The sequence below is a fragment of the Eptatretus burgeri genome, chromosome 14 (assembly GCF_056783735.1).
Source record: "Eptatretus burgeri isolate ZD-2024b chromosome 14, Ebu_testis_v1, whole genome shotgun sequence".
In the NCBI taxonomy this organism is placed as follows: domain Eukaryota; kingdom Metazoa; phylum Chordata; class Myxini; order Myxiniformes; family Myxinidae; genus Eptatretus; species Eptatretus burgeri.
The window spans coordinates 69803302-69818942 of NC_140974.1; the positions used below are offsets into that span (position 1 = coordinate 69803302).

A 15641-nucleotide genomic window follows, 5' to 3' on the forward strand; every position below is an offset into this window, starting at 1 on the left:
ATTAGTACCTGTCCTATCAGCCATCAAGTAAATGCTGACAAAAATAAATAGTCGAGACCATGTTACCTGTATTTGTTTAGTGTGTGAGGCTCAGAAAGGAGTTTGTGTGTTTAATCATTGAACATGAGGTAAGGGGACATTGATTTTTCAGGAATTATAAAAGATGTGATGAGACAATGGATACATGAGCACAACAGCAAATGTGATTTGACTATTTGAGCCTTGGGATCCCATCACCACGTGCTGAGATGGAAACAACCAGCAGGCCAAGGCATTGAGATACTGAAGTTTGTTTATCGGCCAAAATATTCCTCAATGGTCCATGTAGATTGTAGATGGAGGGTCCATGAACCATTAAGCCCTAACTCAAGCCCACAACCCTAACGTAAGCAATAAATATTCCCCACATCCCTTATTTGTCCAAGTCCTCCTCTATTTTGTCCTTCAACCCTCCTGTTTGTCTGTCTGTCTCTCTCTCTCTCTCTCTCTCTCTCTCTCTCTCTCTCTCTCTCTCTCTCTCTCTCTCTCTCTCTCTCTCTCTCTCTCTCTCTCTCTCTCTCTCTCCACTGTTTCTTTTGTTCTGATCCATTCGATGTTGTCGCTCTTCCACAAATCTCGACTTTGTACTCACAATAAAAAAATAAATAATTAATGTGTACCTAATTCTTGATAAGATAAAGTTTTTTATGGCGGATTAAGCATGGACTGACTGCTCATAACTCCAAGGTAATTTTCTCACCTGCGATAATCATATCAGTGAGGAATTAAACACATTCCGCAAGTCAAAAGTGTGATTCTTTCTTCATTGAGGAGGGTTCCACGACACAACTCAATGTCGTCGGGTGTCGTTCCTCAATTCGGGCTTTACATCACATGAGCGGTTACCCGCTTATGGGCGGTCTTACTTATGGTTGTTTTTTTTTGTTGTATACAAGATCAAGGCTCATACAAGAATTGAAGGTAACAAAATGTAGAGATGGAAACACCAATAGCAGAGGAGAAGTGAGAGTGAGAGTGATGTCAAGGGGAGGAGGAGAAGGACACACGGAGGGGGGGGGGGGGAGAACAAGCTGCGCACAAGCTGATTGAAACACAGCAAGAAGAGATGGGGGGAAAGTGGGGGTTGGAACAGAAAAAAAGAACAAATCAACCAACGACTAACAAACGAAAAAGGTGAGGGAGCAAAAAAAGGCTGTTTTTTTTTGTTTGTTTGTTTGTTAGTTTTTGACACTTTCCCAGCAAAGGCTGTTTGAGTGACATTGAACATCCCACTGAAAAACCAAACAGTAAGCAAGCATGTCTTCATCGGCAGTGTCTTCTGAGAAGGACAACATCCAAATGAGGCACACCTTTACAAATAAAAACCTCATTTCACATGTTAAACAACATTTAAACCTCCGAAAAGGAAAACAAACAAAAAAACCTCATTTCACATGTTAAACAACATTTAAACCTCCAAAAAGGAAAACAAACAAAAAAACCTCATACTTTAACAGGGAAACATATTGTCCATGACTTACCTGCCTTGAGGGCTAACACATACACAATCACACAATATTGGAGGTCTGCCTGGTTCAACAGGCGGTTATGAAATAACTATTATCAACCAAGAAAACCTGAGAGTTCAACCTACTCACCTTGAGTAGACTTTGCACCTCCATTGCATCATTGTTGGCAAAGACCCTGTTTGCAGATTGTGGTTCTGTTCTTGCATATGGTAGCTAATCATTTATTGGGAGCACAGCTGTGCCACTGATGCTGTGCCCCTATTACCAGTACACCGGCACTCATTTCACCAACCTTAGAAGGATGACAGACTGAGTCAACCCCAGCTGGTGTTAATTCAGCAGCCAACAAGGCTTGGACTCAAAACGCTGGGATTCTAAGCTGCCACCCGAACCACTAAGCCAACACCAGGCTTGGCAGATTATGGTTTAACAATATCCATGAAGGATCTTCGCCAACTGTGCAGATTATGTAATGCACCGCTGTGTTGATGTCACATCTGCTCCTACATTAGTCACATCAATAGCTTGCAGGTTGTCATTGAGCAAGGTAAATGTCAGTATTTTGAGGTACAGTACCTGCTGAAAGTGTGATCTCATCAATAGATGCAGTTGCCACTTGAATGTCTCCCTCAATTGCTGTTGGAAGCCATCACTGGTTGACTTTTTTGTAATTGGTTTGGGGTTCCATTTATTAAATAATATAGTTTTACATCATCTTCAACATCATCCTCGATGTACCATGTTCCTTACAGAGCATCGTTACTCCCGAGCAGTCTCTTAACAAGGGTTATGCTGGGTGAGGACGACAGGATGGCCTAGAGGTACACACGCTCACACCTGAGCCGAACCTCGGCCCAGCTATAAACTGCCATTCTGGTGTTTCACAGGTAGGGCGAGGAAACTTCAGTTCCAAGACTACTTGTGATGAGCCACTCCTGCATATCGTGCAGATTTCCAAACCTGTCAGGTGTGATGTTTTTAGTTATCCCTCACATTTCCTCAAGGTTGAAGAGGAGACACTCTGCTATGTAAAGAAATCAAAAAGATTCCATGTTTACCCTGCAATCAGAGTTAAACCTTTTGGAATGATTGCATGCCGATGCAAGCTTGATTGCTCACCCAGGCATGATGATGCCCCAGTTCCATCCATTAGGACCATACTCTGTGCAGAGCGTTGGTGCCGCCGAAGCAGTCTCCTTGGCTATTGGGAACAATCCTGGACGGGTCGCCACTCCGACACAGGATACCAGCAAGCTGGCACTCATTTTGCCGACCTCGGAAGGATGACAGGCAGAGTCAACCCCACCTGGTGTGAATTCAACAGCTGAGCGGGATTTGAACTCAGAACCCTAGGATCCCAAGCCCACTACCTTAACCATTAAGCCAACACCAGGCATATGCCCCAGTTGCAGTGTCGAGTATGAGGACAGATTCACCCATAGAGTTCATCCGATGATTCAGCCTTTAGATCACTAATTATTTGTAAAATAAAAAATGGTTACTCACAGAATTACCCTCAAAAGACTGAAATGGTATTTAAGACCATCGTCAATATTAGTTATCCATTAAGGGTAAGCTATATATTGCATGATGTAAAAACTAGAAGGGCACTCGGGAGAGCGCATACCTCCGCCACATAATGTCTGATCCATGAGAACATATTGAGCCCAATACAATTTTTGAAATATCATGCTATACAGTACTATATCGTTTTTGGTCCTATCTCTCAAAGGTGAAGAATCATTTAAAAAATTAAATAATTCTCGTTTTCAGATCCTCACCAAAATCGAATCAATTCGTCCTTGCGACACACCCAACATGTCCACCAAGTTTCGTCCGAATCCGTCCACAACTTGTTGAGATATCTTGCAATATAATATATATATAGGTTTCGCCCTATCTCTCAATGGTGAAGAATCACTTAAAAAAATTTAGAAGTCGGATCCGGATCTTCACCAAAATCTAATCAGTTTGTCCTTGTTAAACACCGAACCTGTCCACAAAATTTCATCCGGATCTGTCTTCAAGTTTTTGAGATATCCTGTACACAAACAAACAAACAAAAATGAAATTGCTCGTTGAGCAAAGAATTGCCGGAATAACTTTGTCGTATCTCCATGATCTCTGAAAAAACAAAAACCTAGAAATCAATTTGGTTCTCACAAGTCGATAGTGCTACTGTTTAATGAGTTATAGCACTTAGTTTGGTCATGATCATAACTTGGAAGTCAATTGGACTTGAACTGGCGTTTTTATCGCAATTTGAAATTTTTGACCCGACCTCCCCCCCCCTTGACATTTGACCCCGACCGCTAAGAAGGGTGTTGGTGTGACACCCCAATGAGACATATGGTTGGATGCAGAATTGGAAGATGCACATTTTGGATTTGGTTTGAAGTCGATATTGCAAAAATAAGAATTTCGGTTTTTCGGTGACCTTGACCTTGACCTTTGACCTAGATTCAGCAAAACGACAAGCGTCTAAGTTGGACCATAGCCGACGTCTTTACCCAGTTTGGTCATGATCGCTGAAACGGTGTGGCTGCTGCAGGGTAAACAAACACACAAACAAACAAACAGACACACACAGAATGACACACACAACCGACCAACATAATTGCCAAAATCCGAAGGATTCCGCCAATTAACAAACAGAGACAGACAGGGGTGAAAACATAACCTCCTTCACCTTTGGTGGCGGAGGGAATTAAAAAAGACATTACCTTCAGCCATAAGTATGGATAAATCGATCCCTACTTGTGGTTGTATATTACAGGGATAAATCGATCTTGGGCAAAGAGCAATTCATTAATCATCAATTGTGTTCAATGTTCATTTCTCTAAGAACCACGAACTGTACATCATAAAGTCCAACAAAGCAACGATCTACATTGTGTGCAAATCTTGTTAACATTATACAAGACCTTTCCAATGATTCGAAAAACTCTGTCATCTTTAAAATATATAGATATTAGGTTAAAAAATAAAAAAAAACATGATGGAATATATTGTGTTGAGCTTTGTGTACATGACCGAGGCTCGTTGAAGAGCGAGAGAAGGAGGGAAGGAAACAAAATGGAAAGGGAGAAACACCAACAGCACAGCAGAAGTGAGATCAAGGGGAAGGAGAGAAGGACTGGAGGTGAACAAGCTGAATGAAACAGAGCGAGAGGAGAAAAGGGACGGAGGAGATGAAACAGAAAAGGAACAAACCAACCAACAACTAATAAACAAGAAAAAGAGCAATCAGAGATTGCAGACCCTCGCCAGGACATATTTTATGCGGTGTATTGTGTGTGTGGCGTTTGTGTACTGGTATGTTATGTCATTAATAAGAGACATAATTAGAACTGCGACTTTATAACTGCTGGTGGTGATGACCAAGACATCCCGCTTTGATTGGACATCTGACCCTGACCCATGACTTTTTTTTATTACCATTATTCATGATTCAATTGGATTTAGAATTGGATTAGAATAAATTCAATTCAAATCAAATGTCAGACCAAATTGGTGCAGTCCTGCATTGGAGTAATTCGAAAGAAACTGAACAAGCAAAAAGCAAAGATGAAGTCATCAGGAGGAACCTGGAGAGGATTCGTGCTTCAGCTGCTACTCCTCTACCGTCAAACCCAGCCAGGCACAGCCAAGTGAGCCTTATTCAACAAAAACAAAAAAAAACAATCAAAAAAACAAAAAATAACCTATATCAAAAAATTTAGTAATTCTGGCTGCCAGACCGTGGGTCCGATGAAGTTGAAATTTAAAACATGTATTCCTCATCACTACTCGATCATAAGTGTGAAGTTTCACATCGATTGATTAAGCGGTTCCAGAGAAAACATTAAATATTTTTCTTCAATCGAAAATGGCTGCCAAACCATGTGACCTATCAATTATTCCTTAACAAACTTGTACCCCCATGGCTTGGGGAACACTTGTGTGAAGTTTCCCCAAGATTTGTCCAGCCGTTCTGGAGAAGAAGATTTTTTATGGGTTTTAGGATAAATCCAATATGGCTGCCAAACCATGTGACCAATGACATCATATTGTGAACCTTTAGTTCCTCGTGGTCATAGGTGTAAAGTTTCGCCTTGATCTGTTCAGCCACTTCAGAGAAGAAGATTTTTGAATGTTTTTATTTAAAAAACAATATGGCTGCCGAATCACATGATTGATGACATCATCAAATGTTTTGCTTTTTTTGGACCATTTTATCCCAAGATGACCATCAAACATTTTCATACGGATCGGATGTAGCATTCTACATGTGCAATTATGACGTCATAATGAGGGCACCTGTGATGTCATATAAAATTCACCCTCATTCCTTATGAGGAGTACTTGCTTTGTGCCAAGTTTCAATATTTCCTTGGTGCGGTTTCAGAGACAGTGGTCCAAAGTTTTTTCTGTTGTTTCTGAACAGACTGGGGAAGTTGGTTCCACAGGTGAGATAAGAGGAATGAATGAGTGGAGATGAGCAGTGAGCAGCCTGGATTTTGGGAGTTTAACAAGGAGAGGGTTATGAGCAGATCACGTTCACCCTGCAGAAACCCGGGAGGGATGGAGCCAAGAGAGGACAAAGTTTTGAGAATGTATAAAGTATTTCCTGGGGAAGTATCCATCATCTATTTTTAATAGAGCGAAGGATTGTTGTATGTACGTATCATCTACTCCTCCGAGAGGATTTGACCACGGAAGATGAAAATTTTCAGGAATTAATGAGAGTACGCTGAAGTTGTACGTGTATAAGTTTTGTTGGATTCCTTGAAAAAAATTGTTTTTCACCTGTCGTGGAATTTTCTCCCCCCCCCCCCCGACCCTCCCTAAAGGAAGAAAATAGTTACGGCTGTGGAAATTCGCAGAGCACCATATAGGTCCTTAGGTCAGTTATGTCGATAAGTCTGTGTTCAGATAGATTTCCCCACCGATGTTTAAAGGGGTTTATTCGTGTCACCCGGGCTGTGATCTTTGAGGTAGCTGTTTTTCTTTTGCTATCGTTATTTTGGACCAACTACCTTCTCCACCATGCCAACCACCTTCTCTACCATGCCAACCAGCAACCACCTTCTCCTCCACGCCAACCACCAACCACGCTCTCCACACCGCCTTCACAACAACGACATCTCACCATCTCCTAAACCACATCTCCCCCGATAAATCAACACGAACAACATCGCCTCACCTTCATGTCCGAAACGCCAGCCACGGCGAGTCAGCATCGAACGGCATCGCTGCAGGCAGACGCGGGGCTTTCCTCGCAGCGAAAGTCGGTGATTTTGCGCACGTCCGCTCGCCGCACAGGGTCGCTGTCTTCACGCACGTCCGCTCTGTGCAAGCTTCGTCCGAGAATCGGATCAGGAGATCGAGAGGGGCTGAGCCAGAGGGGGGGGGGTCGGAGATCAGGGGTGAGGGATTGAAGGCCAAACCTCGTCTCTCAGGCCCTATAAAAGGGTGAGCAGAGCGCCAAGCGCGGTCAGTCTGTGGAGTGTCTGTCGGGGTTTGGAGCGCCTGGAGCCTGCAGTCGGTGGAGAAGTTGAGGAGAGCGGAGGAGACGTGAGCAGGGAGCACGGCCAAGCCTGCTGTGCCATGCGGAGCTACGTGTTCATGTGCGTGATGTGAAGAGAGCCGGAGAGAGCTCGCCAACCAGCACCAAACGGTCTGAGGTGATCGGGCTTCGGAACAGTCCGAGCATCGCTGAGGGACGGACGGGTTCTTAAAGAGAGCATCAACTCTGAAAGAGCAAAGACCCGTGCGTTCCTCTCAGGCGTTGCCGGCTGGGGCCCGAATCACCAGGCCGCGGCCGAGCCACGGTTACGCTAGCTGCCGTGGGGACGGGACGTCGCGGGTCACCCCAGCGAGTCACCACCATTGAAGGTAACCTGCGCGGCCCCTTGGAGCTCCTTTGGTCCTCAAAGCTCCATGTTATAAAGACCCCGAGAGGTCCAGTCTACCCCCTTGCCTTTGATGGGGTTCTTTTTCCTTGGTTCTTTGTGTGAGAGATGTGGCGCCAAGTCCGATAAGTAGAACTGATAAGTGTGTAAAGAATAAATAGACGGTTGTAGCGCTTTGTCTTGCTCGCGTCTTGTCCCTACCTCCATCCATTGCATAACTGCATGCGTGTTTTGCATTCATTGCTTGATTGTATACGTGCATGGTTGTGTACAAATGAATGTGCTTGTTTGAATCTTAACCCGTTCGTTGTGTCCTCTTTCCCCAATTGAACTGCCATCTTGCCCTCGGAATATAGTTGGTTTTTAAATAGCCGGTAAAGCGATCGGGTCCAACGGGAGTCATGATAACACCCTGCTCGGTTATCCCAAAACAGAGCGATCTGCATTAAGCGGCTCGTGTCCAAGCGGCCCCGTTGAGGTACAATCTCTCGGTAATCTACCCGTGTGATTAATTAGGTATATCGACAATTCGGCGATTGACCCTGTAGCGCGGGTAGAGTGCGGACAAGGTTGTGGTGAGGTTAAGAACACACCCGTGGCTGGTTTTCGGCATTGCTCCGGAAAGCTGCGACTGGATTGTCCGTTCGGTGGGCGAAGCGGCCGCTATTGGTTAAACGCGGTTGTTCGCACGCCGGCGGGCAGGAAATGTATAACAATACCAAGATAGGTGAAAAAATTTTTTTTTTTTCAAAATTTGATGGACTTTCATTTTATGAAATTTAACGATATCCCGGAGATTTTTTTTTCAAAAAGTCCGATATAAAAGTAGGCCTAATTCGAGCGAATGTCAAAAAAATAAAAAGTGCAACAAACAGTTGATCTAGTGGTAGCGGAGCCATTCAGATCCTGAAAATCTTGAATAGTTTGGCCGGAATTCGTGGGAAAAAAAAATTCAGAGAAAATTTTTCCGCCCAAAGATATTTCGTCGTCGATGAAATCAGATTATTATCACAAATAAAATTCTCTATTCAGAGCAATAATGAAAGGTTCACCAAATTGATTTTGAGAATAGATAGACCTTCCTTAATTAGAGCAGTTCGATAACTCGAAGTACACACTTACTTGTTCAGATCAGTCGTTAATTACCTACTGAGTGTATAGAGCACACCTATCACTCCTCTGTAATTTCACTTTGACATGTCTATCATATCTCTGATTATATTTTATTGTTCTATTTTCCATGTTTTCCAAGGTTGTGTCACAGGTGACAAGCCCTGTGTTGACAACGAGCTCCAGGCCGTGTCCTATTTGGACAGTTTTGAAAATCAAGCAGTGACCTATCAAGCGGCGTGAATAATCAACTTGCTGGAACAATCAGTGATTGCGACTTTTGGATGTGGTTTCGAGACCTGGACTAACGGTTACAAAGCTTCTGAACTGATGCCCACTCCGAAAATCAGGACAGGGGCAGGTTGTTGTGGTTTTACTGGGAAGGGCGGACGACTCCGCTTCACTAGTTGGTATGAAGAGACATCGTTGGGTGGACCGGTTCGTGATGTGCTGCAAGGTCGGAGAATCTTACGTACAGTCTGGCAACAGAAAAGCATTTTCAAGTCTGCCAACTGTTCAGTCTTCACATCCATTATGTTCTTCTGTTCATGTTTAACCAACAGTTTTAATGACAAGGTATTTCATACTGCAATCTCCTGCAAGTAAAAACTTTTCTTTTTTAAAGTACAGAAACAAGGAATAAAAACATTTTTTTTAAGGTAAAGGGTTGTAGGGATGGTATGGTAAAAAGTGTGTCATCAAGGGAGGGATGGTCACAAGACCATTATCACAGGAAACCAACCCCACATCCTTCTTTGAATAATGGTTGTGCCTGCAGATGACACTACACGTCTCCCTTGATGACAACCACTAACTGAACAGATGCGAGATAACATTAAATGCTTGTTCCGTCGTGTGTGTCATTGGTTGTTATCTCCATATGTGGGTTTCAGAAGGTGGAACGGAGTTCTCCCAAGTCTGGGTATCCACCTTTGTGTGTGTGTGTGCACGTATATGTGTATAGGTGTATGTGCATGCATGTTGCGGTTGTCGACTGCTGTCTCCACATGTGGGTGGGTGCGGGAGATGGAACGGAGACCTACCTGTTCTCAAAGTATCCACCTCCGTGTGAGTATGAGTGTGTGTGTGTGTTTTACCTGTTTAATATTTCACCGGTCAAATTCATACATGGAATAACGAACATGGACTGTCATTGCAAATGGACAGGGAGCAACCATGAGTCAAAGAAAGATGTCGGGATGGTTTCACATGATAATTTCTTGTGACCATCCCTACCTTGTTTATAGTTTTTTTCTCATACCATCCCTACATCCTTTTACATTAAAAAAAATTATTTAATTACTTGTACACTTTTTTTTTTTTACACAAGATTTGGCTTTAAAAAAAAAAAAAGAGAGAAAGTGAACTGAGTGTGGGGCAGTAGTTGGACACAATGAGCAAGGCAATCAATCTTGGATGTTCACATCAGCGCGATACGATTCAACCTTTCCTGGCACACTTTGATTCTGAAAGCAGTCAGAAGTGGATCCCTCAACTAATTTTTACACCTTTTCAAAAGCAATCTATCAATCCCCTTCCAGTGTCTTGTCAGCAAATCATTTGATGGAAAAAGTTAATGTTGAGAAGAAAAAAATGTGGAATTAAAGCTTTTAGAAAAGAGTGGAACATTTTTTTTTTAAGCCGTGCTACACGACTCTCCTACTTCTTGAACGGCCCCGAGTAATCCCACATTCCCGTGGAGTTTGTCTGGAAATGATTTTTTCCACAATTTTTTTTAATGAACCAGCTAGCCAAGCCTGACGTTAGACAGCAGACGATTTGGGGAGGAATTTGTAATTTATTCACGGTGCTGGTGATAACAGGGATCTTTAACATCCCACCATCAACCAGTGATGGGAATCAGGTCGTCTGGCTCAATGTCCGATGGACGTAGCACACATATCAATGCAAGACACCAGGGTGACAGCTTATAGCTTGATCGACGTTTGAAGCCAGGCTAAATAGCTAACAAGCGAGCGTCCATATCTAAACGTATCCTCATAGCCCGAGTGATACATAATCAGCGAGACCCATTTTTGATGGCCTCATGAGAAAATACAAATACATTTGGCAATAATAATTTCTGGAAACCCCATCATTCCATTGCCATATCTTGTGAAACGTTCTGTCAAAGACAGAGGGTTTCAGGTTAGCCATTGTGGAAAATGGTAACCGTTTCGACCACAAGAAGTCATGGACCTGTGCCATTATCACCTTCTTTGGTCTCGGATTCCCTTCTTAAGTTGACCAGTTAAATAGTAAGCCTGTAGTGGGATATGATCAAATTAATGTAATTTCTTAACTTCCATGAGCCCCTCTCAAAATAGAGACATGGAAATTTCACCACATCTTATCAATATTTAATGTTGTTATATCCTGCCCCAGAAAGTGTTTCATCAATTATTTACAAGGATAAAAGAGTGATCTATGAAAACATGTGAATCCATTCGGCTAGATCAGAAGGGAAATGCCAATTTATTCATATATTGGCAGTGATCACGACGGTGGTGAAACGCACCGCTTGGCTGAACTGGAAAAGTAAGAATCCCAGTACAAAAAAGAAATAAATAAGTAAAATCGATCAGGAAGTCATTTTCAGATCAAATCCACGTGGGTGAAGCGGAAAGCTGACCGACGCTCGGCAGGTCATTATATCCGTTACGTGCTTGGTCACCCTGGAGCAGATGGTGGATGAAAGACGCGTGTTTCCGTGGATCCAGACTTTCGTCTGAAAAAGCAAACGTAACTCGTTAGAACCATTAATGAGCTTTTTGAGGAGAATCATTGAAAAGTCACCAAAAAAGTGCAACTTTTTTACGTGAAGTCGAGGCTCATGGTAAAGATAGAGCACATAATGGACTAGAACATATCAGAACAAGAAGAACATCGTGCAAACAGGGGGACCACACCAACAGCAGGATAGAGGGTCACAATAGAAGAAGCCTTGAAGGAGGAATGGTCACCTTGAGAAATATTTTTAGATCCTCGAGGAGGATCTCAAAGTCTTAAGCCACTGTCACACCTTGACGTTTTAGCCAGCGTATGACAACGTATCAAAATGTATGTAAAACGCTGGCGTACGCTGAACTATTGATGTTTTTTTCCAGTTTTGGACATTCATAACGAGTTGGATGTATGCATAACGTATTAGTAACGTACACAGGATGTTTCGATAACATTTAGATAACTAATACCAACGAATGCTTAGCGTGTTGTCGGCGTTCACAACCTATGCCCAACGATACTCTAACGTATGCATAGCGCGGCAGCGTATCGCCGACGATCACGTGGCGTAGCCTTATTAAAAGGCTGCCGCTCGCCGATTCAAATCATAGCCGCACTAGACATTGAAGTGTCAAGCCGCTGTCACACCTTGACGTTTTAGCCAGCGTATGACGACGTATGAAAAAATTGCCGAATACGTTATGGGTAAGTTTTGTATACGTTAAGAGCAAGCTGAAGCACGCTGGCATACGTCGTAGTATGCCGAGTACGTTGACAAATTTTTAGCATGCTGAAAATTTTTCGATGTATGCCAGTGTATGACGCACACGTTCCGCATATGCTGGCCATAAGTTGTACGCAAGTTATGCGATCATTGACACACATCGACACACGTTACTTGTAAGTTACTCATAAGTCGAAACACGTCGAGGTAATGTTTAGCATACCCGAAGCTTATTTCTAACCTATGAGTAACGTGCTTTGAACCTATGAGTAACGTGCTTTGAACCTATGTGTAACGTATCTCCAATGCATATTGACGTATGCAGACGTCTTCCGGACGACCACAGAACTTACTGAACGTGTTACTAACTTACAGCTACCGTATAATGACGTATTGGCAGCATTTAGGGGAATTGGTATATAAAAATGGGGTTCACACAGGAGGAACCCGTCAGTGTTCCAGACTCCATGGTTATTTTTTTTTTCTTCGGTATGACGGTGATGTTGACACTTCGATTTCTAGTGCGGTTATGATTTGAATCGTTGTGCGGCAGCCTATTAATTATATTATATTATAATCACACTAGAAATCGAAGTGTCAACACCACCATCATGCTGAAGAAAAAAAAATAATAATAAAATAACCATGGAGTCTGGAACACTGACGCTAAACATTACCTCGACGTGTTTCGACTTATGAGTAACTTACAAGTAACGTGTGTCAACGTGTGTCAACGATCGCGTAACGTGCCTACAACTTATGGCCAGCGTATGCGGAATGTGTGAGTCATACGCTGGCATACGTCGAAAAATTTTGAGCATGTTAAAATTTGTCGACGAGCTCGGCGTACTACGACGTATGCCAGCGTTTGAGACAAATTTTTCATAGGTCGGCATACGCTGGCAAAATCGTCAAGGTGTGACAGCGGCTTTACTCACGTTGTTGTTCTTATGGACTTTTTTGTTTCACAGCCTACAGTTTTCATCGAAACTTCCTGAAACTTGGCACGTATATGTAAAAATTCCCTGCGCAGACAGTAACCATCTCCCATTTTGATAATTCCTCCCAGAAAAAAAGTTTTGACATCAAAATATCTCCGCTAATGGAAATCGCCAAAAAAAATTATCTCCGAAACTAGGCAAGCTTTTTGAATCCTGTTTGCGGGAATCGAACAGGGCATTAGCAGCGATGAATTGCCGCACATATGATACATCACTATGACGTCATATCAATTTTTATGACGTCATTACTATTTTTTGACATTTTTTGTTTCACAACCCAGAGTTTTCATCGGATCTTCATGAAACTTGCCTTGTATATGCAGAAAGCCCACGCGCGGGCAGTAACCATCTCCAATTTTGGAAATTCTTCCTAGAAATAAAGTTGACGTCATAATATCGCCGCTAATGGAAATCGCCTGTACCATTATCTCCGCAACTAGGCAAGCTGTTTGAATTTTGTTTGCGGGAATCAAGCCGGGCATTAGCACAGATAATTTATCGCAAACCTGATACATCACAATGACGTCATATTCGTTTTTATGACGTCATCATTAAGAGGACGAGGATCTTAGCTCATTCGAGCTTGTTTTATTGAGTAGTATTGTTTGAATTATACAGTTGTCTCATGTTGGGATTTCTGCATCTGTCGTCTTGTACTCAATTCAATTAGGATGTGTTTTTCAGCTTTCGTGAGTGTCAGTTCATGCCATCTATCCAGGGCTGATGACTCAGTTTATTGAGCACTCCTTGAGGATTAAATTTGGAGCTAACTGTAATGTCGATGACAACGTGGTTTATACCATATTCGGAAAAAGGGAATCCGCTAAATACCGCTCGGACATGATCCCTGTTTAATTAGTCATCCGCGGAGGGCGCTCCGTGCAATGTTCGGTATCCGTGACAGCTGTACTTGTGGTTATGGTTAGGCAGTTGACATGGGCTGTACATTTGACAATATGTATGTAAGCATGTAGAATTATTTTAGGGAAGGGTTTACATGCTTAAGCATTTAATTTTACATTTTCCTCAAATGGATAGTGTGAAAAACGTTAAAAACACAAACACAGTGGAAACACCAGCAGTTACTGCACAAAAACGAATGACATCAGAGGGCAGTGACATGTTGACCATTTACCCTGTAATTCATTGTGATCAAAACAATCAGAAAGGTCAATGTCAGTATTTAGCTTATAAAAATACAATGACTTGTCATGATGAATCCAGCAATCCCAGGACTTAAATACCACAAGACAAAACGGATAGAAATCAATGTTTTACTGCTCAAGGATACGTTGCAGCAGGACTTCAAGCCAACTACTCCCCAAAGTAAACACTCATTCACACAAATCTCACGAACATGAAATTTGATCATCTGAATGTCAATTTTACATCACGCTCTTGCTAAGTTGATATTGAGATGCCAAATTGACTCCCCTCTCAAACCACAAGTCATCAACCCCCCTCAGTCCCATCTTGGCAATCCGACTCCCAATACCAACTCTCTGTCCACCCCACCCATAAATTTCCTCGTCGATCATTACATGTTTCTTCATTTCCTCATCAAAGCAGCGGAATATTTAACTCTTTCCTCTCCCCTATCATGCTATCACCAACTTCACAGACACCGTGATCGAAACAAACAGAATGGCTACTACATGTCATGTCCTCCTCTATGTCACGGTTGGTCACCTGTCCAACTCATACTTCCGCAAGATATGTGGCTATAAGCAGCCTATGTGGCAACTGGGGATAAATCCCCAGTTGTCCTCGGTAGAGCTGGACCTGGGGCCACCGCTCACAACTCTCACGTGACCATAAGCAGCCGAATTACGCCAATAAATGACCCAAAACCAATTACCTTCTTCCTGATGCATATATTATATACACATCATTGAAAGTAAAAAAGAAGATAGATTTTTTTTTCTTTCACATTCTCGTGAGATTATCTGAACTCCTCGGACAAAGACCTTTATTACGACTTGGGTTTTATGATCCCTGATCAAGTCATTTAAGAGATAATAGCAGGGACCCACGGAACCTCTGTGGTAAAAGCCCTTGCACAAGAGAATGATACATAGTTATTTGGGCAGTATATAAGGCAACAGACCGCTGCCTCTTATCACTGAAAATAAAAATAACCCAGGTTTGATGTAAAAAATATGCTCACCGCATATGTGCATACAATATGGATACATTTGTGGTTATTTAGATTGGATATATTACAATTGCACTGGCCCAGAGGCTGACCAAAGAGGCCTGAAGTCTAAGCCATGAGGCCAATAGTTACCATGACCTTCACAAGGCCCTTGATGCCTATCAGCTCCAACCTTTCCATTTTTGATGATCCTTTAAAGTTTAAACAGTCGCTTTGGTCATTTGACACTGAAGGGAAAACTTATAGGGAAGGCATGACGATTGTGAATATGACGGCTCCAAAGTTACCGAATCGTTGGATTCATGTCGCAACAAAATGGTGACCATTTGATTTTTCAGGGGACAATTGTGGGTGGAGTCAGGCCAGCTGTCCAAACAATGGGTAGAAAGGAACGTTGCACACAGACGGACAAACAAGCCTATTATTACACGGATTATATCTCGTTGCTGCGATTCTCACTTCTATAAGAGATGCTGTAAGAAACCTGCTTTATCGAGTTCCCAGATGAAGGTCTTCTTTTGGATG

At 42.6% G+C, this 15641-nt stretch overlaps 2 protein-coding genes across 9 annotated transcripts in view; both read right to left on the reverse strand.

Moving 5' to 3' along the window:
- LOC147013554 (uncharacterized) overlaps positions 1-1617 on the reverse strand; it is a 73609-nt gene extending 71992 nt beyond the window's left edge. For all 6 annotated transcript variants that reach the window (XM_085855439.1, XM_085855443.1, XM_085855442.1 and 3 more), the window contains exon 1: positions 1521-1617. The gene's annotated coding sequence lies outside the window, so the exon portion shown is untranslated. The remainder of the gene's footprint in view (positions 1-1520) is intronic.
- An 8198-nt stretch (positions 1618-9815) lies between these two features.
- Positions 9816-15641, reverse strand: part of LOC147013555 (uncharacterized) — a 35195-nt gene continuing 29369 nt past the window's right edge. The window contains exons 8-9 of one of the 3 annotated variants that reach the window (XR_015051371.1): positions 15576-15641; positions 11103-11240 (exon numbers count right to left, since the gene is read on the reverse strand). The exon at positions 15576-15641 is cut by the window's right edge and continues 18 nt beyond it. Coding sequence is in view for 2 of the 3 variants with exons in the window: in XM_085855445.1 (XP_085711571.1) it covers positions 11094-11240 (147 nt within the window). In the remaining variant the exon portion in view is untranslated. Of the gene's footprint in view, positions 11241-15575 lie in introns of all 3 variants that reach the window. The other 2 variants (XM_085855445.1, XM_085855446.1) reach the window with 2 other exon arrangements.